Source organism: Panicum virgatum, chromosome 3K, assembly GCF_016808335.1.
Source record: "Panicum virgatum strain AP13 chromosome 3K, P.virgatum_v5, whole genome shotgun sequence".
Lineage (NCBI taxonomy): Eukaryota > Viridiplantae > Streptophyta > Magnoliopsida > Poales > Poaceae > Panicum > Panicum virgatum.
The window spans coordinates 37313748-37339253 of NC_053138.1; the positions used below are offsets into that span (position 1 = coordinate 37313748).

A 25506-nucleotide genomic window follows, 5' to 3' on the forward strand; every position below is an offset into this window, starting at 1 on the left:
TTTTAATTACTTGTGAAACAAAATTGAATTAAATGCCATACTAAACATAATAAACCTTAGAAAATTTAATAAAGCCAATTAAATTTATTAATAAATGCTGAAATTTAAATCAGGGTGTTACAGACCCTACCCCCTTAAAGAAATCTCGTCCCCGAGATTTAGCTGGGCTGGCTAGCAAAGAGATCTGGATATGTCTTCTTCAGCTCATCTTCTCGCTCCCAAGTAGCCTCAGCTTCACTGTGGTGACTCCACTGAACTCTGCACATCTTGATGCGCTTGTTCCGAGTAACCCTCTCTGATGTCTCCAGAATCTTCACCGGATGCTCAGTATAAGTCAAATCTTCCTGGACATCGACTCCATCCAGGGGTGCCTGCTCCTCGGGTACTCGCAGACACCTCTTCAGCTGAGATATATGGAAGACATCATGAACTCCCGAGAGGCTGAGAGGTAACTCCAGGCGATAAGCAACTTCGCCTTTCCGCTCTAGCACCTTGAATGGCCCCACATACCGAGGTGCTAACTTTCCTTTGACATTAAATCTGCGGATTCCTCTCATCGGAGACACCTTCAGGTACACATAATCACCAACACTGAAAGTCAGGTCTCTCCGTTTGCCATCAGCATAGCTCTTTTGTCTGCTCTGTGCAATCCTCAGATTCTCTCGCACAGCCTGAACCATCTGCTCTGCATCATCTATGATCTCAGGGCCAAAGAGCTGCTTTTCATCAATCTGATCCCAATAGAGAGGTGTCCTGCACTTTCTGCCATACAATGCCTCGAAGGGAGACTTCTTCAGACTGGCCTGATAGCTGTTGTTATAAGAGAACTCAGCATATGACAGGCACTTATCCCAACTAGTACCATACTGAATAGCACAAGCCCTCAGCATATCCTCCAACACTTGGTTGGTCCTCTCTGTCTGCCCATCTGTCTGAGGGTGATAAGCCGTACTGAAACGCAGCTTCGTATCCAACGAATCATGGAGCTGCTCCCAGAACCGAGAAGTGAACTGAGACCCTCTGTCAGATATAATCTTCTTGGGCACACCATGCAAGCAGACAATCCGAGAGATGTACAACTCTGCAAGTCTAGCACCGGAGTAAGTAGTGTTCACTAGAATGAAGTGAGCAACCTTCGTCAATCGATCCACTACTACCCAAATGGAGTTGTACCCTTTCTGAGTACGAGGCAAACCAACAATGAAGTCCATAGTGATTTCCTCCCATTTCCACTCTGGAATCTTCAAAGGCTGTAATAGACCTGCTGGCCTCTGATGCTCAGCCTTGACACGCTGGCAGGTGTCACAAATAGCCACATACTCTGCCACTGAACGCTTCATCCCATACCACCAGAAACGTTCCTTCAGATCATAGTACATCTTCGTGCTGCCCGGATGAATAGAGTATGCTGTATCATGGGCCTCACTCAGAATCAACTTCCGGAGATCCTTCACATCTGGCACACAGATCCGGTTCTTGTACCACAAAGTACCCTGATCATCCTCTCTGAAATGAGGAGCCTTGCCCTTCTTGACCAACTCATGAATCTCCTGCAGCTTCTCATCATCTTTCTGATGCTGCGGGATCTCTGACTCTAGAGTCGGTACTGCCTCAAATGCTGCACTGGAAGTATGATGCAAGAAGCCCAGACTCAACTGCTCGGACTCCTCACATAACTCTGGAGGCATCTGGAAAGCCACGGCCATGTTGACATAACTTCTTCTGCTCAGAGCATCTGCTACAACATTGGCCTTGCCCGGATGATAGTGAATCTCCAGGTCATAATCCTTGACTAACTCTAGCCATCTTCTCTGCCGCATGTTCAGCTCATTCTGCGTGAAAATGTACTTGAGGCTCTTGTGATCAGTATAGATATCACAACGCTGCCCATACAAGTAGTGCCTCCAAATCATTCAGAGCATGCACAACTGCGGCTAACTCAAGATCATGAGTGGGATAGTTCAGCTCATGCCGACGTAACTGCCGTGAAGCATAAGCAATTACTCTGCCCTCCTGCATCAGAACACACCCAAGACCATCCTTCGAAGCATCACAATATACCGTGAACCTCTTGGTCTGGTCTGGCAGAGTCTGGACTGACGCCGTAGTCAACCTCTTCTTCAGCTCATCAAAGGCCCTCTGACGCTCATCAGTCCACACGAAAGCCACATTTTTCTCCAGCAAAGAAGTCAAAGGCTTCGCGATCTTGGAGAAATTCTCAATGAACCTCCGATAATATCCAGCTAAGCCCAAGAAAGACCTGACTTCCTTTACTGTCTGCGGTGTCTCCCACTCGAGCACATCCTTCACCTTGCTCGGATCAACAGCAATGCCTCCCTGAGAGATAACATGACCGAGGAATGGAACCTCGTCAATCCAGAACTCGCACTTGCTGAACTTAGCATACAACTGATGTTCTCTCAGCCTCTGCAACACGAGTCTCAGATGCTCCTCATGCTCTTCTTCTATCTTGGAGAAGATCAGAATATCATCAATGAAAATCACCACAAAGACATCCAGGTAATCCATGAAGACCATGTTCATCAAATGCATGAAGAAAGCCGGGGCATTAGTCAAGCCGAAGGACATGACCGTATACTCATATAGCCCGTACTTGCAGGTGAATGCTGTCTTCGGAATATCCCCAGGACGGATCCTCAGCTGAAAAATAACCCGAACGAAGATCAATCTTCGAGAATATACGAGCACCTCGAAGCAGATCGAAGAGATCCTCAATACGGGGCAGCGGATGTTTGTTCTTGATAGTGACTGCATTCAGCTCCCGATAATCAACACACATTCTCTTCGAGCCATCCTTCTTATCTACCAGCAATAATGGAAAAGCCCAAGGAGAGAAGCTGCGATGGATATAGCCCTTGGCTAGCAACTCATCAATAGTCTTCTTGACTTCTTCATGCTCTATAGGTGCCATATGGTAGGGCCGCTTTGCAATAGGAGCTGTGCCAGGCAAGAGATCAATACAAAACTCAATGGCGCGTTCAGGCGGCATACCTGGCAGATCATCCGGAAAGACATTCGGGAATTCAGACACCACGCGAATACCGTTCGTGGGTCTAGCCTCCATCTGATGAAGAAATCCCAAAGGCTCTACTGCACTGATAACAACCTCTTGGCCACTGGAAGCTGATAGCAAGACTGTCCTCTGAGCACAATCTATCCGAACTCCCCACTTGGCCAGAGTCTCCATTCCTAGAATGACATCAATGCCCTTGGTGTCTAGCACCATCAGATCAGTACAGAACTCTACTCCCCTCAAAGAAACACTGACTCTCGGGCAGTAAGTGTGAGACCTCAACTGTCCTCCCGGTGAAGATACTAACAGGCACCTCTTTAATGTGCTAGTATGAATACCATGATGCTCTACAAAAGACTGAGTAATGAAGGAATGCGTAGCACCAGTATCAAAAAACACTGTAGCTGGATATGAATTAACCATGAACGTACCAATAACCACGTTGGGAGCCTCGGCCGCTGACTCGGCCAGTCACGTGGTTCACTCTGCCCTGAAGTGGCGCCCTGGGCTGAGCTGGGCGCCCCTGCTGTCCCGCCTGCGCCTTCCGGGGGCAAGCGTTGGCGTAGTGCCCCGGCTGGCCGCAGTGAAAGCAAGTGCGAGGGGGTCCCTGAGCCTGCTGTCCGGTAGGAGCTGCCGGACGTGGAGTCTGCGGTGCCGGTGGAGCTGGTGGAGCACGAGCCGGAGGTGCCGGTAACCTCTGGCCCTGCCCTGCCTGCTGCTGCTGCTGTCGAGGCAGGTACTGCTGCGGTGGCCTCTGCTGGTACTGCTGAGGAGGCCGGTACTGCTGCTAGGTACTGCTGGGGCAGCTGGAGGCGAGGACGAGTGTTGCTGCCGGATAGCAACGGGGACAACCTTCCTCTTCTTGTCCTCCATCTCCAGGTGCTTGCGCCCAGTGTTGAGCGCGCTGTCAACCTAGATGGTTGAAGTCGTCGAAGCGGAGGTTGAGCAGCGCGTACTGGAGGTAGTCCTCCAGACCCTCCATGAAGTGCTCCTGCTTCTTGCGGTCATCCGCAACATCAGCAGGGGCGTAGCGAGCAAGCTGCAGAAAGCGATCACGATACTCCGTGACCGACATAGTCCCCTGAATTCACAAAGACAGATAGATATCGGAAGATTAACTCAAGATTCATAAGGATAGAACAAGGGGGCATTAGCTCAAAAGAAAACGCTGAATGATTATACTTAAGATTACCTGCTTTAGTGCAAGGAACTCCTTCTGCTTCATCTTCATAACGCCCGCGGGGACGTTGTGGCTGCGGAAATGCTCCCTGAACTGGAGCCAAGTGAGAGCCTCGCGGTCGTGAACTGGGTGGGACTCCCACCAGTCCAAAGCTGCCCCTCGCAGCTGTCCTGCTGCGTACAGAACTCGCTCCCGATCATCGCACTGGGCGATGTCCAGCTGACGCTCCACTGCACGGAGCCAGTCGTCAGCCTGAAGAGGGTCGGACGTGTGAGAAAACGTCGGCGGGTGACCCCTCAGGAACTCAGCACGCCTGTCGCGAGGCTGCGGCGGTGGAGGAGGCGGAGGCTGAGTGTGAGCCTGCTGAAGAGCCTGAACAGTGTTGTTCAGGGTGGCCATCATCTGCATCTGGAGCTGGAAGTACTGCTCCGGAGTCAAAGGTGGCGGCATCGGGATCCCGGTCCCCTGGGTGTTCTGACCCTGGTTGTTCTGCCCCTGCTGGTCAGAACCACGCCTGGTGTTCACCATCTGATTTTGGACAAAAGATTTCACGAGTAAGGATATTGCAGAAATAATTCAGATGGATATGATAACTCTTTGCGGAAAAAGATTCAGCCATGATAAAGTAGACAGGATAGAGTGGACTGTTTTACCCCCAACGATCTAACTCATTTTTATTAATTAGTTATCTTTAACACCTGAGTGATTTTCTTTAAACAAATTTAAACAACTAAGCTATGCAATTAGTCAAAAATCCAAATCAAACATGTAGCATAATAACAAGCAGACAATTTTTCACAACTTAGCCGAGTTTAGCAAAAGACTCGACTAACACAACGCGTCGCAGAACGTGCTATCGTATTATTATAAAAGGGTCACCTAGCTAATACTCATGGTGGTCAGATGACTGATTCAGGCCAAAATCTACGAAAACTATTCTTTAGAGAAAGAAATCAAGGCAATAAGGGTAAAAGTCATAGAAGTCAAGGGGTATAATAGTGAAATAGTTTCAGCAGTCAAGGATTGGTGAGAAGAAGTCCTAAAACTCGACCAGTTCTATCTAGGCTTCGTCCTACAGTCGATACGGCTCTGATACCACTCTGTAACACCCGGTTTATAAAAGAACATAAACCGAGCAATCATATACGTGCCAGGATCAAGTCACACGTATATACAACAGAATGAACAGTATATCATAGCACATATCACGTAAAAGACATAATAAAGCGAATACGAATGTTATTTATTACAATAATGACAAAAATGTCTGATACAGCGGAAGCGAAGTACAAAATACGATAAAGCTCTCCGAAGCTGAAGCAGGGCGCCACAGGGACGTCGACTAGGAGACGAACACCTAGAAGTCCTCGTAGTCCTGGTAGCGCTGGACGAACTCCCTCGTGTCGGCAGGAACTGAGTAGCAGTAGCGTAGCTGAGAGGAAAAAGTAGAGAAGAGGCAAGAGTGAGCACATAACTTGTACTCAACAAGTATAACACAAACTATGAGGCTCTAGGCTGGCTGACTCAACTGCATTAGCTTTTAAGCGTTGGCAAAATTTTATTAAAGCTATTTACTACGAGTTGATGAATTACCCTTAACCCAGTTACATAGTTATTAATCAAGTTTAATCATGTATCTACTGAAAAACCAAACCAAAACCAAGCCACCAAGGTAACCCCGAGAAGCACCTCCCTCGTCGGAAGGAGATAACTTCACTAATCAAAAGGAGGATCTGGGCCGCTCATAACCGTGAGCACGGCTAGTATACCAGTTTTACACTCTGCAGAGGTTGCACATCTTTACCCACAAGTCGTGAGCTACGCCAGAGGTTCATCACACTTCCTTAGGTGAGATGACTAGCGACTCACTACGAGGCCGTTACAAAGAATCTCGTTGGTAAGGCGTAACCGCGAGAGTTAGGTCAGCGATGATGGGGCCCACCTCACGGGGGTACAAGCACAGGTACGCAAACCAAGCACAGACTAGCCGGAGGAGCAGGGACCATTGAAGCTTACTACTCTTGCCCCGCAGGTAAGTTACTCCAAACCAAAAAGACCTAATTAGTAAGCCAAGTCTATCCCATTCTAGCCTTGTGGTAGCGCTGTTGTCCCAGGTTGTCGCTCTATGAACCGGTCCTTATGGAGAGTGGCCAACCAAGCACTAAGCACCGTGCTGGCCCCCTAAACCATGTTTCTACAAAAACATCTTTTAACGAGACGTGAGCCACTCATCCACACAGAGGGCCACTCTCAGAATTAAGTTCAAGTAAACCATTAACCAAATTAATTATAAAGGACCAGAGTGTGTTGTAGCACAGCAACCTAGCACAACTAACCAAAATGCAACCCAAAGGTACATATAAAGGATATAAAGTGGCTAGGAAATCCTTATAGGCATACAGAATTAAATGCAGTATGAAAAATGTAATTAAAGTGATAGGTTGTTCATGTTACACTTGCCTTCCTCGTACTGCTCTGGCTGCTGCTCAAACTGCTCCGAAGACGGCTGCTCCGGGTACTGGTACTGGGGCTCCTCAGATAGCTCAGCGTCTACTCACGAACACATGGCCAAAACAATGCACAATAATAAGCATACAAGCAAATACTAACAAAAACTAAGAAACAGTACATCAATACATAAAAATAGCAAGAAAAACTAAGCTAAAACTATTCTACGCGTTACAACGATCGCGTGGACATAAAGAACGCTAAAAACAGAGCTAAAACGCATAATCTAGGCTAAAAACAAGTTCTAGGGGCTTATTTGTAATAAAAACTAAGTTCCAGGGGGGTTTCTGCAAAAACCGAGGACCTAGACGTAATTAAACACTAACTTCAGGGTCTAACTCGCAAAAACTTCAATGCTGGACGGCGGCCACTATTTCTAAAGAGCTCAGGGGGCTAAGTGCTAAAAACAGGGCCTCTGCGTAAATATTTTTCTATACCGATGGACCGCGGGTTGATTTCAAGGAAGGTGGGGGTCTCTTATGCAAAAAGATCGGCCGAACCGGTATCTTCGATTTCCAGCCGCAGGATTTAGATCTGACGGCCTAGATCTAAAGTAACCTTGATCTAATCGCGGCCGCTTGCTTCGGATCGGACGGTTCAAGAGGGTTTGGGTGTGGGGCGGCGGCGGAACGCGCCGGCGGCACGCTCCCGCGGCGGCGCGCGGGGAAAGACTCGCCGGAGTTCGCTAATCCGGCACTCCGGGGGTTGATTTAACCCGGGATTGGGCCTGGGAGCATGCCCGCGGTATGCGCAAAGCACTAGAGGCAGGAGCGGGGCTCGGCCGGGCCTGGGCAGGGCTCGCCACGGCGAGGGGCGGACGGCGCGGCGGTGCATCGCTGGCGTGCGCGCGCAGGGGCTGCTGGGGTGCGCTATAGGCTACACTAGCAGGTCGAAAAGGAAGAGCGGGTGGAGGAGGTCCTCACCGAGACTCGAAACGAGCGTGGGGGTCGTGCAGGGGGTCCGGCGGCGAAGACCGGCGGCGAGTCGCGGCGGCGTTCGGTGACGGGTCGGTGCGGGGATGCCCTGGGCTCCGGATCCCCACGGGTAGGCGCGGCGTCGTGCTGTGAAGACGTCACGGGGGTTAGGATGGGCTGAAAGCCACTGGCGGCGATGAATTGGGGTAGCGGAGATGCTCACCGGCGTGGAGGCCTCTCCGCGGCGGAGCCTTTCGGTGGCGGTGATGTGAGGCAGAGGTGGAGGCTGCGGGATGGGGGAGTTCCGGGGTACGGCCGCGGCGTCAATTAAAGGGACTCCGGGTCTCTTGGCGTGCGTGCCACGACGGGAAGGCCAGCGAGATGCGCGGCCGGGATTGGCGTAGCGCGGAGATAGCGGATCGCCCCAACGGCCTGGCTTGATCCGGTCCCTAGGGAGAGGCTTCTAGAAGGAGGGGAAGCTCTGGATGGCCGGCCAGTGGGCCTCGGGCGTGCGCACGGGCGGAGCGGGGCCACGGGCAGCGAGCAACGCGGAGCAGAGGGACTCGGGCGCGAGGTGGAAGAAGGAAGGTGGAGGAAGGGGCGCTGGCGGGTGGGCCAGAGCGGTCAGCGGAAGAGCACTAGCGTCGCGCGTGCGAGTGGCTGGCTTGCGGGCCCGCGCTGGCGCGAGCGCGCGTGCTGGGCCGAGGTGGAGGAGTGGCGCGCTTGCGGGCTGAAGGGGTGACGTGCGGGCTGGGCCGCCCGGGAAGGGAGAGGGAGAAGTGAGACCTGGGCCGCGCTGGGCCGGCTTGGGCTGGGGTGGGTCACTGGGTTTGGGCTGGGTTGACTTTGGGTGTGGGTTTGCTTTCTATTTCCCTCTTTCTAATTCATACAAAGTTTGAATTCAAATATGAATTTGAATTCAAACCACACTCAAATAAAAGTATGCACCAGCATGAATGCAACACAAAATTTTAAACTTAGTCAAATTTTAATTACTTGTGAAACAAAATTGAATTAAATGCCATACTAAACATAATAAACCTAGAAAATTTAATAAAGCCAATTAAATTTATTAATAAATGCTGAAATTTAAATCAGGGTGTTACAAAAACAAAGTTCTGCCATCTAATTCAGGGGATCAAATGGCAGGATGGTAAAAAAAGACTCTTGAAATTCAAGAGATCATTGAAACATGGGGTTTTATAAGAATCCAGACATGATCAAACTACAAACAAGGCTAGTTGATCATTTGAAATTCCTTGAATAAAAGATTAAGGATACAAAGGCTCTACCTAAGATAGCTAAACACAACTAGTTTACCTTTTTCTAAGATCAACAAACTCAAGGTTTTAAAACAAGGCACTCATCAAAATATCACTAACCAATCAAACAAGATAAAGCACTCTAAAGATCCTTAGAAAGATGCTCAAAACATTTACTCATTTAAACAAGAATTAAAGCATTCAAGTTTTAACAATGCATGCACATTCTATCGTCCTTACAATAAAAAATAACTGTCAAATACTTTTGGCCTTACGTGGTTAGTTTCGGTGGCAGACGTCTCTCCCTATATAGCTAACCGATAGATCCTAACTGTTCTTAACCTACCGAATCATGGTTAGTGTACCTACAGAAAATATATAGCATATATATATATATTAATAGCCACCTTATAATACCCATAAGATCACTCTAGGGCTTTACGGTCTAAGCACAGTCCTTAACGAATCCAACGTAGTTTTATAAACACTTTGTTGAGCACATCTTTTATTCCAAAAGTAGTTTTAAAGTTCCTCGTAACCTCTGGTGTGTATGTTTCGGCTCTGATACCAGCTGTGACAGAACCGCCAAAATTAATCCGGCTAAAGAGCGTTAAACCTAACTATTATAGATAAAAAAAATTACTACGCACTTCAAATGGAGTAATATGACAATCTGTCGGGTAAAATCCCAATAAAACCACTAAATATCGGATCATAACAACATACCTCACTCGAAGGTGAGCCCAGAGATTACAATGCAAACTTCAATAATAAATGTTATTATAAACTGAGTTTTGAGAGTTCGAACAGGGTACCTTAGAAATTTGAAAGTAGATAAGTTCTTCAGAGTTTATAAATAGCGAAAAGAAAACGATATCTAGCGACGATATATGACATCATGATGAAGCCCGTACATGACGTCAATCTCACCAAATATTCCAGGAATTACCTGAAAACAAGGTCACAAGCTAGACTGAGTATACTAATACTCAGCAAGGCTGACCCGACTAAGAGTATATAATATCCCTTTAACTAGACATGCAAGGCTTGTGAAGGCTCTGGGTTTTCTTTTGCTGAAAAGCAACAAAGAGTAGGTCCTTAATTTTAAATTTTAGCTTTCAAGTTCTAGTTTCATTAATTCTTCTAGGTTTGCTCCTATCTATACAAGCATGGTAGAGAAATTATTTGCATTCAACAAGATTGAGTACGTAACACCCTAAATTTAAATTTCAATATTTAATAATAAATTTAATTAGCTTTATTCAATTGTCTAAGGTTTTATATGCTTAGACTTGCATTTAAATTAATTTTCTCTCACAAGTAATTAAAAAATTTTCTAGGTTAAACTCGTTGTTGCATTCATGCTGGTGCATGGTTTTATTTTGCTTGATTGCATAGGAGTTTGAGTTCAAATTCATATGAATTCAAATAGATTTGAGTTGTTTGGAAATAGAAAAGGAAAGGAAAAAAAGAAACCCAATCAAACCCAAACCCAGGAAGTAGCCCAGCAGCCAACCCGGCGGCCCACCCTTTCCCTCAGCCCGCGGCCTCCTTTCCCTGGGCCCGCTCCCCGCGTCCGGCCCGCGACCCCACTTCCCTCTTCCCCCACGGACGGCCCAATCCCGCAGCGGCCCAGCGCTCCCTCACTCAGCGGCCCATTTCCGTTTCAGCCCGTTCACCCGCGCGCTCGCTCCGTCTCCGACCGCCCGGCCCCACATGTTGGCGCCATCTTCCCCAACGCCACGCGCCCGAACACCCATTCACCCGAGGCTAACAACCCTATCCCACCGGTCAGGCCCTTCTTCCCCCGCAACACAACGTCCGCGCGGCATCACCGCCGAGAGCGCCGGCCTTCCTTCCCGAGCGTATGCGCCGTGATCCCCGACCTCCTCCTTTATCAGGCGCCCCGCGACCGCTGCGCCCTCCTCCCATCCGTAGCCGCCACCACCAAACCCTAGCCGCAGTCGCCTCACCTGGCCTCTGCTCGGAGCAGAGCACCCCGCCGCCATGCCATCACCGCTCCGCTGCCCCTAGCCTCTAAGAGCCACCGCATGAGCTCCTCCTTGGTGCCAGGAGCCTCCTCGAGCCCTCCTTCCCTGACTTCGACCCTTGCATGCACGGGATTTCCCCAGAGCGCCGCCGCAGGTAATCGGAACGTCGCCAGATTTCTCACAGTCGGCGACCCCTGAGTTCCCCCTGACCCCCATCACACCTTCACAGGGCCGCATCGACCTTCCCCGTGGGTCAGAAGGACCGGAGCACTCCTGCAGCGCCACCTCCCAGAGCTCCGCACCAGCCCCGCCGCTGGACATCGCCGTCGCGCCCTCTGCATGGCCTCCCCGCTCGATTCGAGCCTCAGTGAGCCCCCGCGTCCTCCCCTGGTCTTTTTGTGTTAGCTTCTGTAGGCCGTAGCCCACCTCCGCCGCCGCGCTTGCGCAACCCCGCCGTGGCGGGCACGTTATAGCATCTCTCCGGCCCGCACCATCCCCGTTTTGGCTTGCTCTAGGTTAACGCACGCGCACCCGACCGTTGCCCCCGTTCCCGTGCTCAGAGTTGCGCGTGAACGCGCATGCCGGCGAGTCACGCCACGTAGACCCGCCGCCGCCTGTGCAACCGCATCTCAGGGCACCCCCCGAGCCCAAATGAGTGCTCAGGTGGATTACGCGTACCGCACCGAGCACCCCTGACCCAAACCTTGGTCGAAATGACCCTCGGAGCATCGAATTCGATGAAATCCGACGAGGAATCGAGGAGCACCGCCTCGGGTAGCTCAAGTCCGGCGACAGCGCCGCCGTCCCCACGAGCCGATGAACCTGGATCGCCTGATCCACAGGCAACGCGCAGGATTAGATCGCGTCCAAATCTGATCTGATCCACGTGATCGTGATCCAATGGCCAAGAATCACCCTTACCGGTTCGGCTCAGCATTTTTGCTAAAGAGTCCCCGAACTCTTTTGAAATTAACCCGCAGTCCTGGTTAGTTCAAAAGAAATTCCAGTTTGACCCTGTTTTTAGCAATTAGGCCCCTGCGCTTTTCTCTTTTAGAACCCGCGGTCTAGACCTATTGTTTTTGCGCGTTAGACCCTAGATCTACCCATTAATTATGTTTAAGCCCTTAGTTTTTGCGCAGAACCCCCTGGAACTTCAGTTTTCTTGCAGATAGAACCCTGGACCCTGTTTTAGCCCTAGTTTTCGCGTTCTAGCTCCGTTTTAAGCATTTTTTTATGTCCACGCGATCGTTGTAATGCGTAGAATAGTTCTAGCTTAGTTTAGTTTGTGGTTTTTATGTATTGTTGTACTGTTTCTTAGTGTTTGCCTTTGTTTGCATGTATGTGTATGTGCTGGACTTGTTTTTGGCATTGCGATCGTGAGTAGACATTGATCCTTCGGAGGAGTACCAGGAGTCACCTTCAGAGCAGTTTGAGCAGCAGAAGAACTTTGAGGAAGGCAAGTATAACATGAACAACACCTATCACCTTTAAATAGAATTTCATACTGAATTTTAATATTGTATGCCTATAAGGACTTCTCTAGCCACTTTATATCCTTTATATATCCCTTGGGTTGCATTTTGGTTAGTTATGCTAGGTTGCTGTGCTCTCACACATAATGGTCCTTTTTAATTAATTTGATTAATGGTATATGCAACTTAATTCTGGGAGTGGCCCTCTGAGTGGCTCACGTCTCATTAAAAGTATGTTTTGTTAGAAACATGGTTTAGGCGGCCAGCACGGTGCTTACTTCTTGGTTGGCCACTCTCCCTAAGGACCGGTTCATAGAGCAACAACCTGGGACAACAGCGCTACCACAAGACTGGAATGGGACGGTCTTGGCTTACTAATTAGGTCTTTTTGGTTTGGAGTAACTTACCGACGGGGCAAGGGTGGTAAGCTTCAATGGTCCCTGCTCCTCTGGCTTGGTCTGTGCTTTTGTGTCTTGTACCCCTGTGAGGTGGGCCCCATCGTCGCTAATCCAACTCTTCGCAGTTACGCCTTACCAACGAGATTCTTTGTAACGGCCTAGTAGTGTGCTTGCTAGCCATCTCACCTAAGGAAGTGTGATGAACAACTAGCGTAGCTCACGACTTGTGGGTAAAGATGTACAACCTCTGCAGAGTGTAAAACTGGTATACGCTCATGGTCATGAGCGGCCCAGATCCTCCTTTTGATTAGTGGGGTTATCTTCCTTTGATTAGGGGGGTTCCCCGGGTGGTTTGGTTTGGTTCTCAGTAGTATCATAATTAATTTTGATTAATTTCTATGTAACTGGGTTTATGGTAATTCATCCACTTGTAGTAAATAGCTTTAATAAAATTTTGCCAAGATTAAAAGCTAATGCAGTTAAGTCAGCCAACCTTAGAGCCTCATAGTTTGTGTTATACTTGTTGAGTACAAGTTGTGTACTCACACTTGCCTTCTCTACTCTTTTTCCTCTTATTCTGTTTTGGGATACTCTACTGCTGCTCAGTTCCTGCCGACGCGAGGGAGTTCACCCGGAGCTACCAGGAGTACGAGGACTTCTAGGCGTTCGTCTCCCAATCGACGTCCCTGTGGCGCCCAGCTTACGAGAGTTTTCGTATATGTATTTTTTACGCTTCTACTGTATCAGACATTTTATCATTCATGTAATAAATAATATTCGTGTATATACGACTTTATTATATCTTTTTACGTGATATGTGATGTGATATACTGTTCATTTTGTTGTATATACGTGTGACTTGATCCTGGCACGTATATGATTACTCGGTTTATGTCCTTTTATAAACCGGATGTTACATAGTATAATCTTTGTTTCACTTCTTACTCTATGTGGCAAAGAGATTAAGCAGTCTCAATATCCGTGAGAGGCGGAATAGTTCGAACCGAATTTCAATCCTTGCAAGGTAAACCTAACACACACACTTGTAGCACTGTTGAGTCACTCCCAAGCAACCTTTAGCCTTTCATTCCGGTTCATGGACAGAGCCACTCTCCCCGACTATAGGGCACCCACCTCGTCCCTCATAGTCGTAGTTGTAGCGCTACACTATTTAATTGGGCACCAACCTCGTCCCACATCCATTTTATTCATCCTATCCCTAAGAGAGAGTGGAAGATATGTCCACTTACCGGGCCATTTGGTTACTAGCCTTGCCGCGTACCATATTTACGGCATGTGGCTAGTACTTTCAAACGCTTAATCAACACTACCACACACTGCGGCCTTAGCAAATTTATCTACACAGGCGGTCCGTGGTCCTTATAGTGATTACAAGAAAGTAAACAATCAACTCCTATAAAGCTTGCGAGTGACAGGCAATCACTCGACTTTTACCAGCCCTATTAGCATAGCATCTATTCGAACTCAGATTCTAGTGTTCAATCAATAGGTACCTAGGATTATGCATCTAAGTTTTTCATTCAACTCCAATAACTTAAATGCACAAGTAAATAGAAACCATAAATAGCATAATTTAAAATAATAGGATTATGCACCGGGGCTTGCCTTTAGTAGAATCTATAGAGTCAGTGGACTTTGGTTCTTCCGAATCTGGGTTCGGGACTTCACTTAATTTCACAATGTTGGCCTGGACTTCATGTAGTTCACTCTCGGACTTTGGGGTCACGTTTAGGTCTTCGTTATCTTCCATCAAGTTTATCTCCGCTTCGGGTTGCTAGTTCACCAGCTTGGGTAGCATTTCGTGAGTACCGTTAGCTAACAATGTTGCTTCTATATGCAATGCAATAGTTGGATTTAGTGAAGTGCTTAAGTATATCTTTTCTTCACTAAAAAGTTGTTATCCAATATAGTAAACATTTAAGACCAAGCTTAAAAGTGTTACTTTACTGGGCAATCATTTATAGAGTAAAAGTAAACATAAATAAATTTCAGCTACAAAAATTAACAGGAACAAGCCTCACAAACTAAACATGAATCAAGCATCATATATCAAAAATATTTTAAAACCCATGCTAGAGGCTAGTATTGGGCCTACAAAATTTATACAGTCCTATTCATAGCATGGACAACACATGGTTCAAAGATCGCAAACAACACATTATTGGAACATGAGATATAAATAAAGCATGAATTTGTAAGCATTTAGAATAAAACACATGAAATAACAAGCAAAATTCAAGCATTGGGGCCACAAATTTCACACAAGACTATACATGGCAAAAGGATGCTAGGTTCCAAAAATCAAGCATAACAAAGCTATGGTTAAAAAGATATAAATAAAACACTCATTTGCTAACAATTAAACTAGAGCACACAATATAAGGTTTCAAACAAACTTTAGTAGCCAAAGTTATAAAGCTAGGCAAGAGGAAAACAACAAAATTAATTTGGTATTTTTCTGATTTTTCTACGTTTTTCTAGGATTTTTTAAAGTTCACAAGTTTAAAAGAAAAGAGCTGCTGACTACTTGTAGAAAGGACCCTAGAAACAATAAAAACAAAACAATCAGGTCCCTTGCATGGCCGGCGGCAGAGAAGCTCGGTTCCGGCCAAATTCCGGCGAGGGAAGGCCATGGCGGTGAGGGGAAAGTGAGGGAAGAGCAAGAGGGAGTCGAGGGCTCGGGGTGGCCGGTGGCGGGCTCGCCGCGGGAGTAGGTAGCCTGCGGCGGTGTTTTGTCGTGGCGGCGGCACTCTGGTGAGGCAAATAGAGGAGGGTCGAGCGGGGAAGCTTCAGGGAGCTGAGAGGAAGGAGTCTACGCTCGCTATTTTAGTCGGGATGGGGTGGAGAGGGGGCTCCGCGTGTGGGCCGGCGAGTGGCGGCGCACATGGTGGCCAGCGGCCTTGTGCGAGCAGGGAGGGTTCGACCTGGGCGATTTATAGAGTGTAGAGGAGCGAAGATAAGCGAGGGAGGGGGCTCAAAGATGAACTCGACCAGGAGGGGCGAAACTGGTGGTGGGGGAGGTTGTCCAGCGACGGACCGGCGGTCATGGCGGGGTACGACGGCGTGACGCGAGCAGGAAAGGACAGCAGGGGTGGCTTGGGCGGCGGCGGGGTCTTGTAGGCGACGCGTGGGGCTCCAAAGGCGATGCTTCGAGGCGGCGCGTCGAGCCTGGGGGCAGGAAAACCGACAGCGGCGAGAAACGATGGCAAGGACGGCAGCGCTCTGTTTCCAGTGGGCAGAGGAAGAGGAACTATGGTGGACTGATTTGTAATTTTCCAAAATTCCAGGGGCCTAACTGAAAACATAAAATTTCCCATTGATCTAGAGCTCAAATGAAAAAGTGTTCAACATGAAAGTTGTGTAACTTTTTAAGATCTACAAATTTACTGTTGTGCAAATTTTCACTAGATTAAAGGATTTTGAAATATTTTCAAATCCGTCAAATCTTTTAAAATGCAAAAGAACACAATTTAAGTTTTAAAATTGCAAGGGTAGACTTAAGCATAAATATATGTTTTTTTTAGGGTAAAAGTGAAAAAAATATGCATTTTAACCCCTCATAAATTTTGAAATTTTGCCTTTTGCAAAACTATTTTGTAAAAATTACAAAAATACCCTTGCTATAGAAATCATGGTTTAAAAAGATAAAAGCTATATTTTTACCCCATAAAACCTGGATTGTCACAAATTTGATTGTGGTATGAACACGAAATGGAATATAAGGGAGCTGAGTCAAATTATGTTTTGTTCTTTTGGAGGGGGGAGTGAATCTTTTTCATGATCATTTAACTATACCATAACAGCTCCCTTTTGGCATTGATGGAATAAATCCTAGATTCAATGGTACTAAGAGGAACTAAAAAAATTCTATAGCACACAAGGAAGCTGAACGCACTGAAGACATCAAAAATTTTTATAGCACTGAAGGAATTTACTCAATTTTTTATCACTCCTACTTGCGAGCAGCTCACGCTAGAAAAGCGCAAAGCCGACCTAGTTGTGAGCCGAACAAGCTAATGACCTCTTGGCTCCCCGTAGACAGATCCTTGAAAATACATATACATGTTTTATCGTGCTCTTAACGAACGGTATCATGTAGCGCATCACTGTTGAGGATGCACAGACCGCAGGCGCTCAAAATCAGACGCGGCAGCAAAAATATCCATAATTTTTCTGCCACATGTGAACACACGAACCATGTGAACTTTCAGAAGTAGGTACTTAACCAAGACAATCTCATATTGTCCAGGTGGTTACACTTGCAATGGATCTCAGAGCTGTGCTAACTATACACAATTTGCATAGATAATCGGAATTCCAATCTGGAAAACAAAAAAAAAGGAACGAGAAAAAATTGTTGGGTCACAATGAGACAGCTGAGATGAACACATAAACTGTTTTACGAACAAAACTCGTTTCGCCTAGGATCGTGAGGTCTAAAACAACATCCTTCATAGCTATGTCATGAAGCGATCAAGAAGCTAGGCACCAAAGCACGTTGCATCCCATATTCCTTAGTTCAATAGGACGTTTAACTAATAAAAATCATTCCATTAGCATTCATCATGTTTTCACACTTTCATTATCAACATGGCTTTCATTCTCAACGTGCTTCGCATTCATCTGTGTTCGTGGTCTCTGCACCGCAACATAATACGACTGCTCAGTTCAAAAAATATACAGGGTAGTTTAAAAAATGTAGCCATCATGTCATGATATACACTTGGTATTTCATACCCGGTCAGCTGAATCCCCAGAGTTACTATTCAGCGATCTCGTGTTCTCTTCTTTCAACTTGGTATCCTTGTCCTTTGTACTCACAGGCAGTATTGGTGCAGACCCTGCTGATCGATCGGGAAGTTCTGCAGAATGAATTTCAACGGTTAGCAACAAATGGAACTGCTAAAAAATAGAATTTACCAACACTAGGAAGGAATCATTTCCCCACCTGTAAGCTTCTTATCCACAAAGAAAACAACCAAATTCACAGTATACCTGCGTAGGAAATATACATCAACAAAGGGAAAAAGAAGCATGGTAATAATTCCATGGTGCAATAAATATGTACTAACCATGCAACAACAACATCAACACTATAATGCTTGCGAGAAGAAATAATAAGAAGACTTTGAGCAATAGCAATGCACCAGGCAATCATCTTAACAAACCTGGCAAGAATAAATAATAATTAGGATATCTTGTGTAGTTGGACTGACATAAACAAGAAGAAATGAATTGAAGAAGATATCTTCACCTTATGCTTCCATACTTCTGGTATGTTATGACAAAGACTAGAGTAAAAATCATGTGGGATGAAAATATCAAGTCACCACAGCCATATATCACTCCCCGTGGGACTGTAGTCAAATGACAGAGCTAGTTTAAGTTATTTGGCCCAACAAAAGGAATAGCAGAATAGTTTGAAACATAGAGGAGCTGCATCTTACAATTAATCAGAAGAACCTCTGCTGCATTCTGGGGTGGTGGTAATCTGGCCAGAGGTGAGCCCTGCAGTATGAGATTAATGAAATATTCACAAATCATAATCATAACGCATAGTAACCAACTTATAACAAAATCTAACACCAAAAGACGAACTAGCTTCAACAAGCCACCATACCTCGCGACAATGATAATTGGGTCCTGGAAGCTGCGTGGAATAGAACGTTATTATCCGTAGAAATTGAGAAGCCTGAACAAACACCCAAAAGAAAAATAATTCCTTGTAAGTTGCTGAGTACACACGTAGATATCAGCTAATGGCAAAATTACATAAAAAAAGCAAACCAAGGAACACTCACACATAAGAAGGCAAGCACCCTGCGCCAGATGAGAACAGTGTAGAAGCGCTTGGTATGAAGCATGAAAGGATGAAATGTCCACTGCAAGGCAAAAGCGACGGTGTTAAAATTCAGCAAGGCAAGGCTAAACTTGCACACAGGAGCAAAATTGGTACATTTCAGAAGGACAGCCAATAGAAATCATGATACGAGCAATATTGATCTATTTCAGTAAAAGAACAGGGAGAAGATAGGGGAAAATATAAGTGTGCTAAGAGCTTGAAATCAGGCAAGTATGAGTAATGTGTACTTTGTGTATAAAGCTTGTCATAGCTATGGGTCAGCTATACATTGCAGAATTGTCAGTTCACTCAAAACAAATAGTCAATCTTCCAAATGTGCAATGATCAGGTTTGTGATCAACTAGCCCATAAGCTGCCACAGAAAGGGAAAGGAAAGGCAGTATAAAAGATGTGTATTACCAATACAAAGGAGAGGAATATGAACGTAAACAATGTCTCACTGATGTAACCCCTTTCTTTTCCAAGTTCCTACAAGAAATTCAGCAGATCAAAAATACAAATAAGAAAGCATTCCAGTATTGAATTCAAGTATTAGATGTTACACATTGGTCCTCAATCAATCCATACATAGACAAGATTGGAAGCTAGGGCATGTGTTGTACACACCGGAAGAATCATGAAGCCTAGATCTTGAAGGGTAGGCCCTGGCTGGTGCAAATAATGTACCCCTCGCGCGGCCAAACCATGAATGTACTGTTTATTCCAAAAATAAACAAGAATAACTACATGTGAATGTAAATAGCAAATGCCCAGCTGGTCACTATCAATTTGCTCCACCAGAATTTGATCTGCCGTGAGAAAAACGTTAATAACAAAAAAGCAAATGCAGAAGCCGCCGCTCCTTTAGTGACCATTTAGAATACAAATTCTACAGCACTTTCTTCTTGAGGCTGAATTTGCAACTGCAGACGGGTTGAATGATCCTGCAAATATATAATTCCCTTGGGAGGGAATAATCACACAGACAAAAATTACTGGGGCTGTACCTGGAAAACGAGGCCTGCGAGAAGAAGGCGCCATTTCTCAGAGAGGATCTTGAGCTCGACCGATACCTCCGAGGTGATCCTCCTCACTAGCTGCATGGCAAACCGATCCCCAAAATCCCAAGTCAAGCCTCTCAACATAATCTGGTGAAGCCTCTCGACGGGAGGCCCGTAAACAATAAATCTAACCCAAAAACCACACGGACCTTGGAAGCACTGCGAGCAAGGTAGAAGGGCGACATGGCTGCCGGTGGCCGCCGGCAGCGCTGGATTTATTGCACCCGGAATCGGAGCCAACAAGGAGGGGAGAGAACTCCGCCAGCAAGAGGATTGCTCCCGTTGTCCCTCCTCCAGGTCCTCCTTCCTGGTGCGCCCTTCGCCTCTTTCCTCTCCTCCGCCTCCCCGGCAGCAGAGGAAGGGAAGGGAGAGAGAGAGAAATCAGATGGCGGAATGCGAGCCTGCCGAATGGGGGAACTAAAAAAACTAATAACGAGGGGGCGTGGGGGGGTCGGGTTGTTCGGAGGGAGGAGAACGGGGGGAGACAGAGGACGGATGCGCAGCCGCCGCGCTGGAAGAAATCAGACCTCGTTTCCTTTTTTTTCTATCTGGATCCAGGGATCCAAATGGCCTTTCCAGATATGGGATTCCCCTGTGCCGCCCGCCCGCCCTCCCTTCTCCGCTCCCTCCTCGCTTCTCTTCTGCCCGGATTTGCTTTGATTAATGGCGAAGACATGAAGACATGCTGCTGCCAGGAAAGGGGGAGACTTCAAGAACGGAACAGTCGTTCGCGATTGGCGTCGGAAACTCGGAATTGACTGGTGTGGACGCGGGCTGGGCGGCTGGCGGAGTTTGACGCGGCTCCTACGCGGCGGCCGGCGGCTACCGCCTACCAGAAAATAAAGCGAAGAAAGTTGGAGTCAGACCCCTTGGTAATTCTCTAATTGCAATCTTCATCTTGATGATTACATCTCTGATTTCTCCCATAGCTACACACCACGGACATAGACTTTTACCTATATATTCTTATGTTAAATACTTTTGATCTATATATCTCTATTTTTTTTGTCGCACATGTATATGCTGTCGTCAACTTATCTTTACCCGTATACCCTTCCGTCTAGGTTCGGTTAGTAGTTAACGGGAGCACAAGTGGTTCTGAGCAATGGAAATAACCATATTACCTATGTGCTCTATATCCATATTCCCCAAGTCAAAAAAGAAAAAAATGGCAGGGGGCTGCCGTCGCGGCCACCCACTCAGCTGCCCACCCGCATGCCGCTGTCGCGCGCCCACGCGCCGCTGCCGCGCGCTGCCTCGTTGGCGTCCTTGCCATCGTACATCCTCACCGCATTCTGCCCGTGCCCGAGGAACGTGTCGCGGCACGGAGGGCAGGGGCGCAACGGCGGCCCAGACTGCGGCGGCGGCGGCGCGGAGGGCAGGGGCGCGGCGAGGAGGGTAGCGGCGTGGCGGCGGCCTAGACTGCGGCGGCGGCAGAGCAGAGGGCAGGGCGCGCGCCGGCTCGGAGCACAACAGTGACGCAGAGGGCACGCCGCCCCCGCGCTCTGGGATAGCAGCGCCGCCGCCGCCCTGCCCTCCGTTCATTGCCATGCCGCTGCCACGCTCAGGGCTGACAGTGCCGCCCCTGCGCCTCTGCGTCGCTGCTGGGCATGGTGGGGAGCTCAGTTGGGGAAGAAACGGAGGGCAGGCCCATATGTCAGCAGATCCATGGATAGAACGGTACAACCATCTTTTTCTACCTCTGTTAATGCTTATTCCGTCCAAAAGGGTATATGAGTAAAGATAAGTTGGCGACATGACATACAAGTGCGACTGAAAAAATAAGGATATGGAGGTCAAGAACATTTAACATAAAAGTAGACATGTAAAAATCTCCCACGGACAATAGTTCTTACTCTCGAGAGGGCAAATTGGGTATCTACCATTAACTTTTTTATATTGCTGGGAGAGGTGTTGGGAGTTATTTCATGTGTCTATAACTTGTGGACCTAATTAAGTACAAGCGTTGGGAGGCGTCAATAAGAAGGCGTCGGGAGGTATTAGTTGTGTATATAGTCTGTGGGCCCGTAGATATGCTTTCCAACGCTTCCTAGTACCTCAAAGTTTAGAGGATTAGGAATTCCATGCCAATTGCTTTTGTAGTTATATTTTTTAATAAAGGGTAAAAGAGTAAACTCATAATTTTAATGCAGTAAGATGAATATTTGTTTAAAGAAAAAGAAAAGGATGATCATTCTTAGGGTCCCCCGACCGCCGCCGTCGCCGTCGGCGCACGCGCACGCTGGTTGACCCCGGCAGCGACCTCCCCTCGCCCGTCCCCGCCGATTCGATCCTCATCGCCAGTCGCCGACGCCCAACATGCAATTTGATCTGCGGCACCCGTCGCCGCCCCACTGGCTTGGCCCCTCCCCTCGCCCGTCGCCGCCGACTTGATCCTGCCCTCCCCGCCCCTCCTGCCTCGGCCGTCGTCGCCGAGCTGCCGCGGTCATCCCCAGAGGCAGGAAGCGCATCTACTTCTCGTCCAATTCCGGTGAGTTTGCCCTACCTTCCTGCTACCATTTTTTTGAACTGTAACCTTCCTGCTACCGTCAGTGTGACTGTGAGTCTGATGACCAGCTCACAAGTCTTGGTCAAAGTTTGTCTTTCTTGCGTCATTCACATTGCTTTGCACATAGATCAGAGTGATGCACTTGAATGAAACTGGCTTCACCGTTTAACTGCTGCAGAAATTCAGTCCTATATTATATTATGGTAATAGAACAGAGTGATATAATCCTCATATAGTATGCAGAACAGCAGGGATGAAAACGAAAATGGTAGTTACCGAATTCTGATAATCGTTTTCGAGATTTTACCGACTTTTAAGGCTAAACGAAAATAAAAACAATTATCGAAAAAATGAAAATGAAAATGGTAGAAAAATATGAAAATGAAAACGAAAGTGATTTGAGCATCTTCCGATCGTTTTCGAGAAATATCGTATTTTTGCGGTATTCTACCATATTTTACCAATAGAAATACCGTATTCACGTAAAATGCCAGCACACCCTGCTATCTATATTTTTAGAATGTCATATCTATATTTTTAAAGAGGCATGACTCATTATCCTAACCCTAAATCACAACCTAGCGACGTGAATTCATAGGACTATATATAGTTTCATGGATGACGAGATTAATGTCTAAAATTAGTATTATAAAATGAGATATATGTCATGGATGGACTGATACTTGGACTAATATCTTAACCATCAGTACTTGTGTATGAAATATGTCAAATCATATGGTCAGCGTTGTGCTCTATGGTTTGACATATTTATTGGTTTTCAAAATATCGTTTCGATGGGTTTCGATCATTTTCGACGTGTCCTCGACCGTATATTTTCGTTTCCGAAATTACCGCATTACCGATGTCGTTTTCATTTTTTATAATATCGTTTCGTTTTCGTTTCCGATGAAAAAAATGTGAAAGTGAAAGTAGTGGAGCCTTTCGCCGATCGTTTCCGACCGTTTTCATCCCTACAGAACAGCAGAAATACTTCAACATGGAACCAGAACAGAGTGATACTGCCGAAGCAGTCAAGTAGAGTTCAGTTAAAAGATTTTGTTCAGATCATGATAAGATCTCAAGTGTCTGTGCCCGCTGTCCTGATCCTTTGTTTAGGTTAGTAGTCAATTTCAGACAATCTATTTTGCATCCAGAAAGGCATAAAATTTTTCTTGTAATGACCAGTCTAAAGTAGTGGATAATAGTGGGTGAATCTACAAGTATGTATTTTCTAGTGGTGACAGGTATACCTAGGCAACAGCAAGGTTCCCAGTTGTCTCCAAAGAAGAAGACATAGACAATTCAAAGCCATAGCCTTCCGGTTCAAAAAAAAAATCAAAGCCATAGCCCCAGTCAAGAAAAATATTCTTGAATAGGGACCCCTTGTCAAATAATGGAAAACTTGAGAAATTATTGACGCAGAACAGCTCCAAAAATGATGTTTACGAGTTCTATGAGTATATGAGTTATTTGAAATGTTTGCGGAGAAATATATGCATGATTTTGAGTGGACCACAGAAAGGGGAAGCTTTCTGTTCTGGTGAGCATGATATTGTTTTATGGAATGATAACATCATCATCCCAGCGGCATACTTTGTAGTTTGTTCTAAACATTTGGTTAAGAAAAATGCTCTCAGAAAGAACTGATTCAGAGCACTAAAGAATTCAACCAAGGGTCTGTCATTGTAGATACTGCATAATGGAGTGGACCTAACCAAGGAGACAATTCAAACATACTAATATTTGCATCATGACATCAGATATTGCTGTTCAATCCATTGCATTGTGATATTCGATACCACCATTGATATGTGCTAATCTTTGTTTCTTTGAAGTAAACAATATGGATGCATTTAACTTCTACCGTCAGTGTGCAGACATTATTTCATTGCCACATTATTTCAGAAAATTCAGTTGTACTGCTACTACTCCGCCTCACTGTGCAGACATTTTTTATCAGAAAATTCATGCCACTTCTAATTCAGACTCATTGCCACATTATTTCAGAAAATTTAGTTGTACTGCTAGCCTCACTATGCAGACATTTTTGTTTTTTCACCTGTTAACCAATCTACTTAGCTTGTTACTGAGATCTTATGTTGAACTTGTGAAAACTGTTAACCAATGTAGTTAGCTTGTTACCGAGAGCAAGATTTCTGATAAAGGCATGGAAATACATCTATTCTGAAATTGAAAAGTACTTGTTTTGTTCTGATAGCTTCAGCTAATTCAAGCAAGACCTGTTTTTGGTATTGTAGGCTTCATGGTTCTGCTGACCATATCTGGTTTGAATTGGCTTCTCAGTTTCAGAATGACATTAGTCATACCTTCAAGAATGAAAAGTATCTTTGCTGCGGATACAATGAGATGACAATTCGATGCCTTTTGTTACGGTAGCTTTGAAAACTCACCGAGTCTCCTTATTTCTATTGCAGACATGGTAGCGTTGAGCTCGCAAGGTTCCAGGATAAGTGCAGGCAGCCGTGGTGTCTGTGGGCTTCTGAGGTCGCGACCACTGGTGCCCTACAGAGAAGGCCCTCTTGCTTATGAGCCCACCGTGGTGTGCGTGTGCAACAGAAAGGCACCACGGTGGATTTCGTGGAGTGATGATAATCCAGGTCGGAGGTACTATAGATGCAGCCAAGCAAGGGTAAGAAATTAGCTTATTTTACTTCAGTGCATGTCCAATTTTACTTGGCATCTGATTTGTCTGTTATCTGTTGTATAGACTGATGGAGACTGTGGCTTCTATGTGTGGTATGATCCTGACCACACAACATTTATGAAGAACTTACTTTTGGATCTCCGTAATGCTGTTTGGGAATTGAGGAGCAAAGCGGAGGAGATTGCTGAGCTGAAGGAAATCAATGACTTGCTGTCCAGTGAGAATAAAGAGAAGGTTTTAGTCGTAATGGCACAGCAGAAGGACCTGGAAGAGAGGAGTCAGCAATTGGCACTCCTGGCTAACAAGATCAGTTCAAGGAGTAGCTGTAGTTTATTCTGTTGTGGCTTTGTAATGTTACTGGTTGGCTTGTTCTTTGGCCTGATGTTAGGTGCCATGTGACATATCCATGTAACGTGTCTTATCAAAGCATTTGTATGCAAGTGATGCAGACAGTATAAGACAACAATCTTTTATCGGATTCATGCTGCATATATACCATCTGGCATGGGAGCAGAGAATATGCATAGTTTGGGTTGGGTGGCTACTTGCTACTGAAGTTTTCAGAAGATCCCGTGCCAATTCATTAGTGTTTCTGCTGAAAACTTTTGAGAAAATGAATGAGGGTTTGTTCATGGCTGTATGTCCTATG

At 46.3% G+C, this 25506-nt stretch overlaps 2 protein-coding genes across 4 annotated transcripts; one reads left to right on the plus strand and one right to left on the minus strand.

Annotated features, from left to right (window-relative positions):
- Nucleotides 1-16965: 16965 nt before the first annotated feature.
- On the minus strand, nt 16966-20549 carry LOC120699138 (phosphatidylinositol:ceramide inositolphosphotransferase-like). 3 transcript variants are annotated; one of them, XM_039983011.1, is made up of 12 exons: nt 19833-20549; nt 19630-19719; nt 19250-19336; nt 19043-19111; nt 18582-18662; nt 18401-18472; nt 18228-18288; nt 18035-18137; nt 17853-17948; nt 17729-17775; nt 17518-17642; nt 16966-17418 (listed from the first exon to the last, which is right to left on the minus strand). In XM_039983011.1, the coding sequence occupies exons 1-12, from the start codon at nt 19866-19868 to the stop codon at nt 17344-17346; spliced, it is 942 nt and encodes a 313-aa protein (XP_039838945.1). In that variant the 5' UTR covers nt 19869-20549; the 3' UTR covers nt 16966-17343. The 3 variants fall into 3 exon arrangements, with proteins under 3 accessions (XP_039838945.1, XP_039838943.1, XP_039838946.1); XM_039983009.1 differs by having other exon boundaries at nt 19211-19336; nt 19833-20472; XM_039983012.1 differs by having other exon boundaries at nt 19211-19336; nt 19630-19715; nt 19833-20469.
- A 1536-nt stretch (nt 20550-22085) lies between these two features.
- Nucleotides 22086-25489, plus strand: LOC120699139. Its single transcript, XM_039983013.1, has 3 exons — nt 22086-22174; nt 24628-24842; nt 24921-25489. The coding sequence occupies exons 2-3, from the start codon at nt 24630-24632 to the stop codon at nt 25254-25256; spliced, it is 549 nt and encodes a 182-aa protein (XP_039838947.1). The 5' UTR covers nt 22086-22174; nt 24628-24629; the 3' UTR covers nt 25257-25489.
- Nucleotides 25490-25506: the final 17 nt, after the last annotated feature.

Bases quoted from the DNA above. Each gene is read 5' to 3' on its own strand.
- LOC120699138 (XM_039983009.1), bottom strand. From the start codon at position 19,868: ATGTCGCCCTTCTACCTTGCTCGCAGTGCTTCCAAG. The intron at 18,289-18,400 runs GTATGGTGGCTT...CTCATACTGCAG, and splicing joins CCAATTATCATTGTCGCGAG to GGCTCACCTCTGGCCAGATT. The intron at 17,643-17,728 runs GTGGGGAAATGA...TTCATTCTGCAG, and splicing joins TGTGGATAAGAAGCTTACAG to AACTTCCCGATCGATCAGCA.
- LOC120699139 (XM_039983013.1), top strand. From the start codon at position 24,630: ATGGTAGCGTTGAGCTCGCAAGGTTCCAGGATAAGTGCAGGCAGCCGT. The intron at 24,843-24,920 runs GTAAGAAATTAG...TCTGTTGTATAG, and splicing joins ATAGATGCAGCCAAGCAAGG to ACTGATGGAGACTGTGGCTT.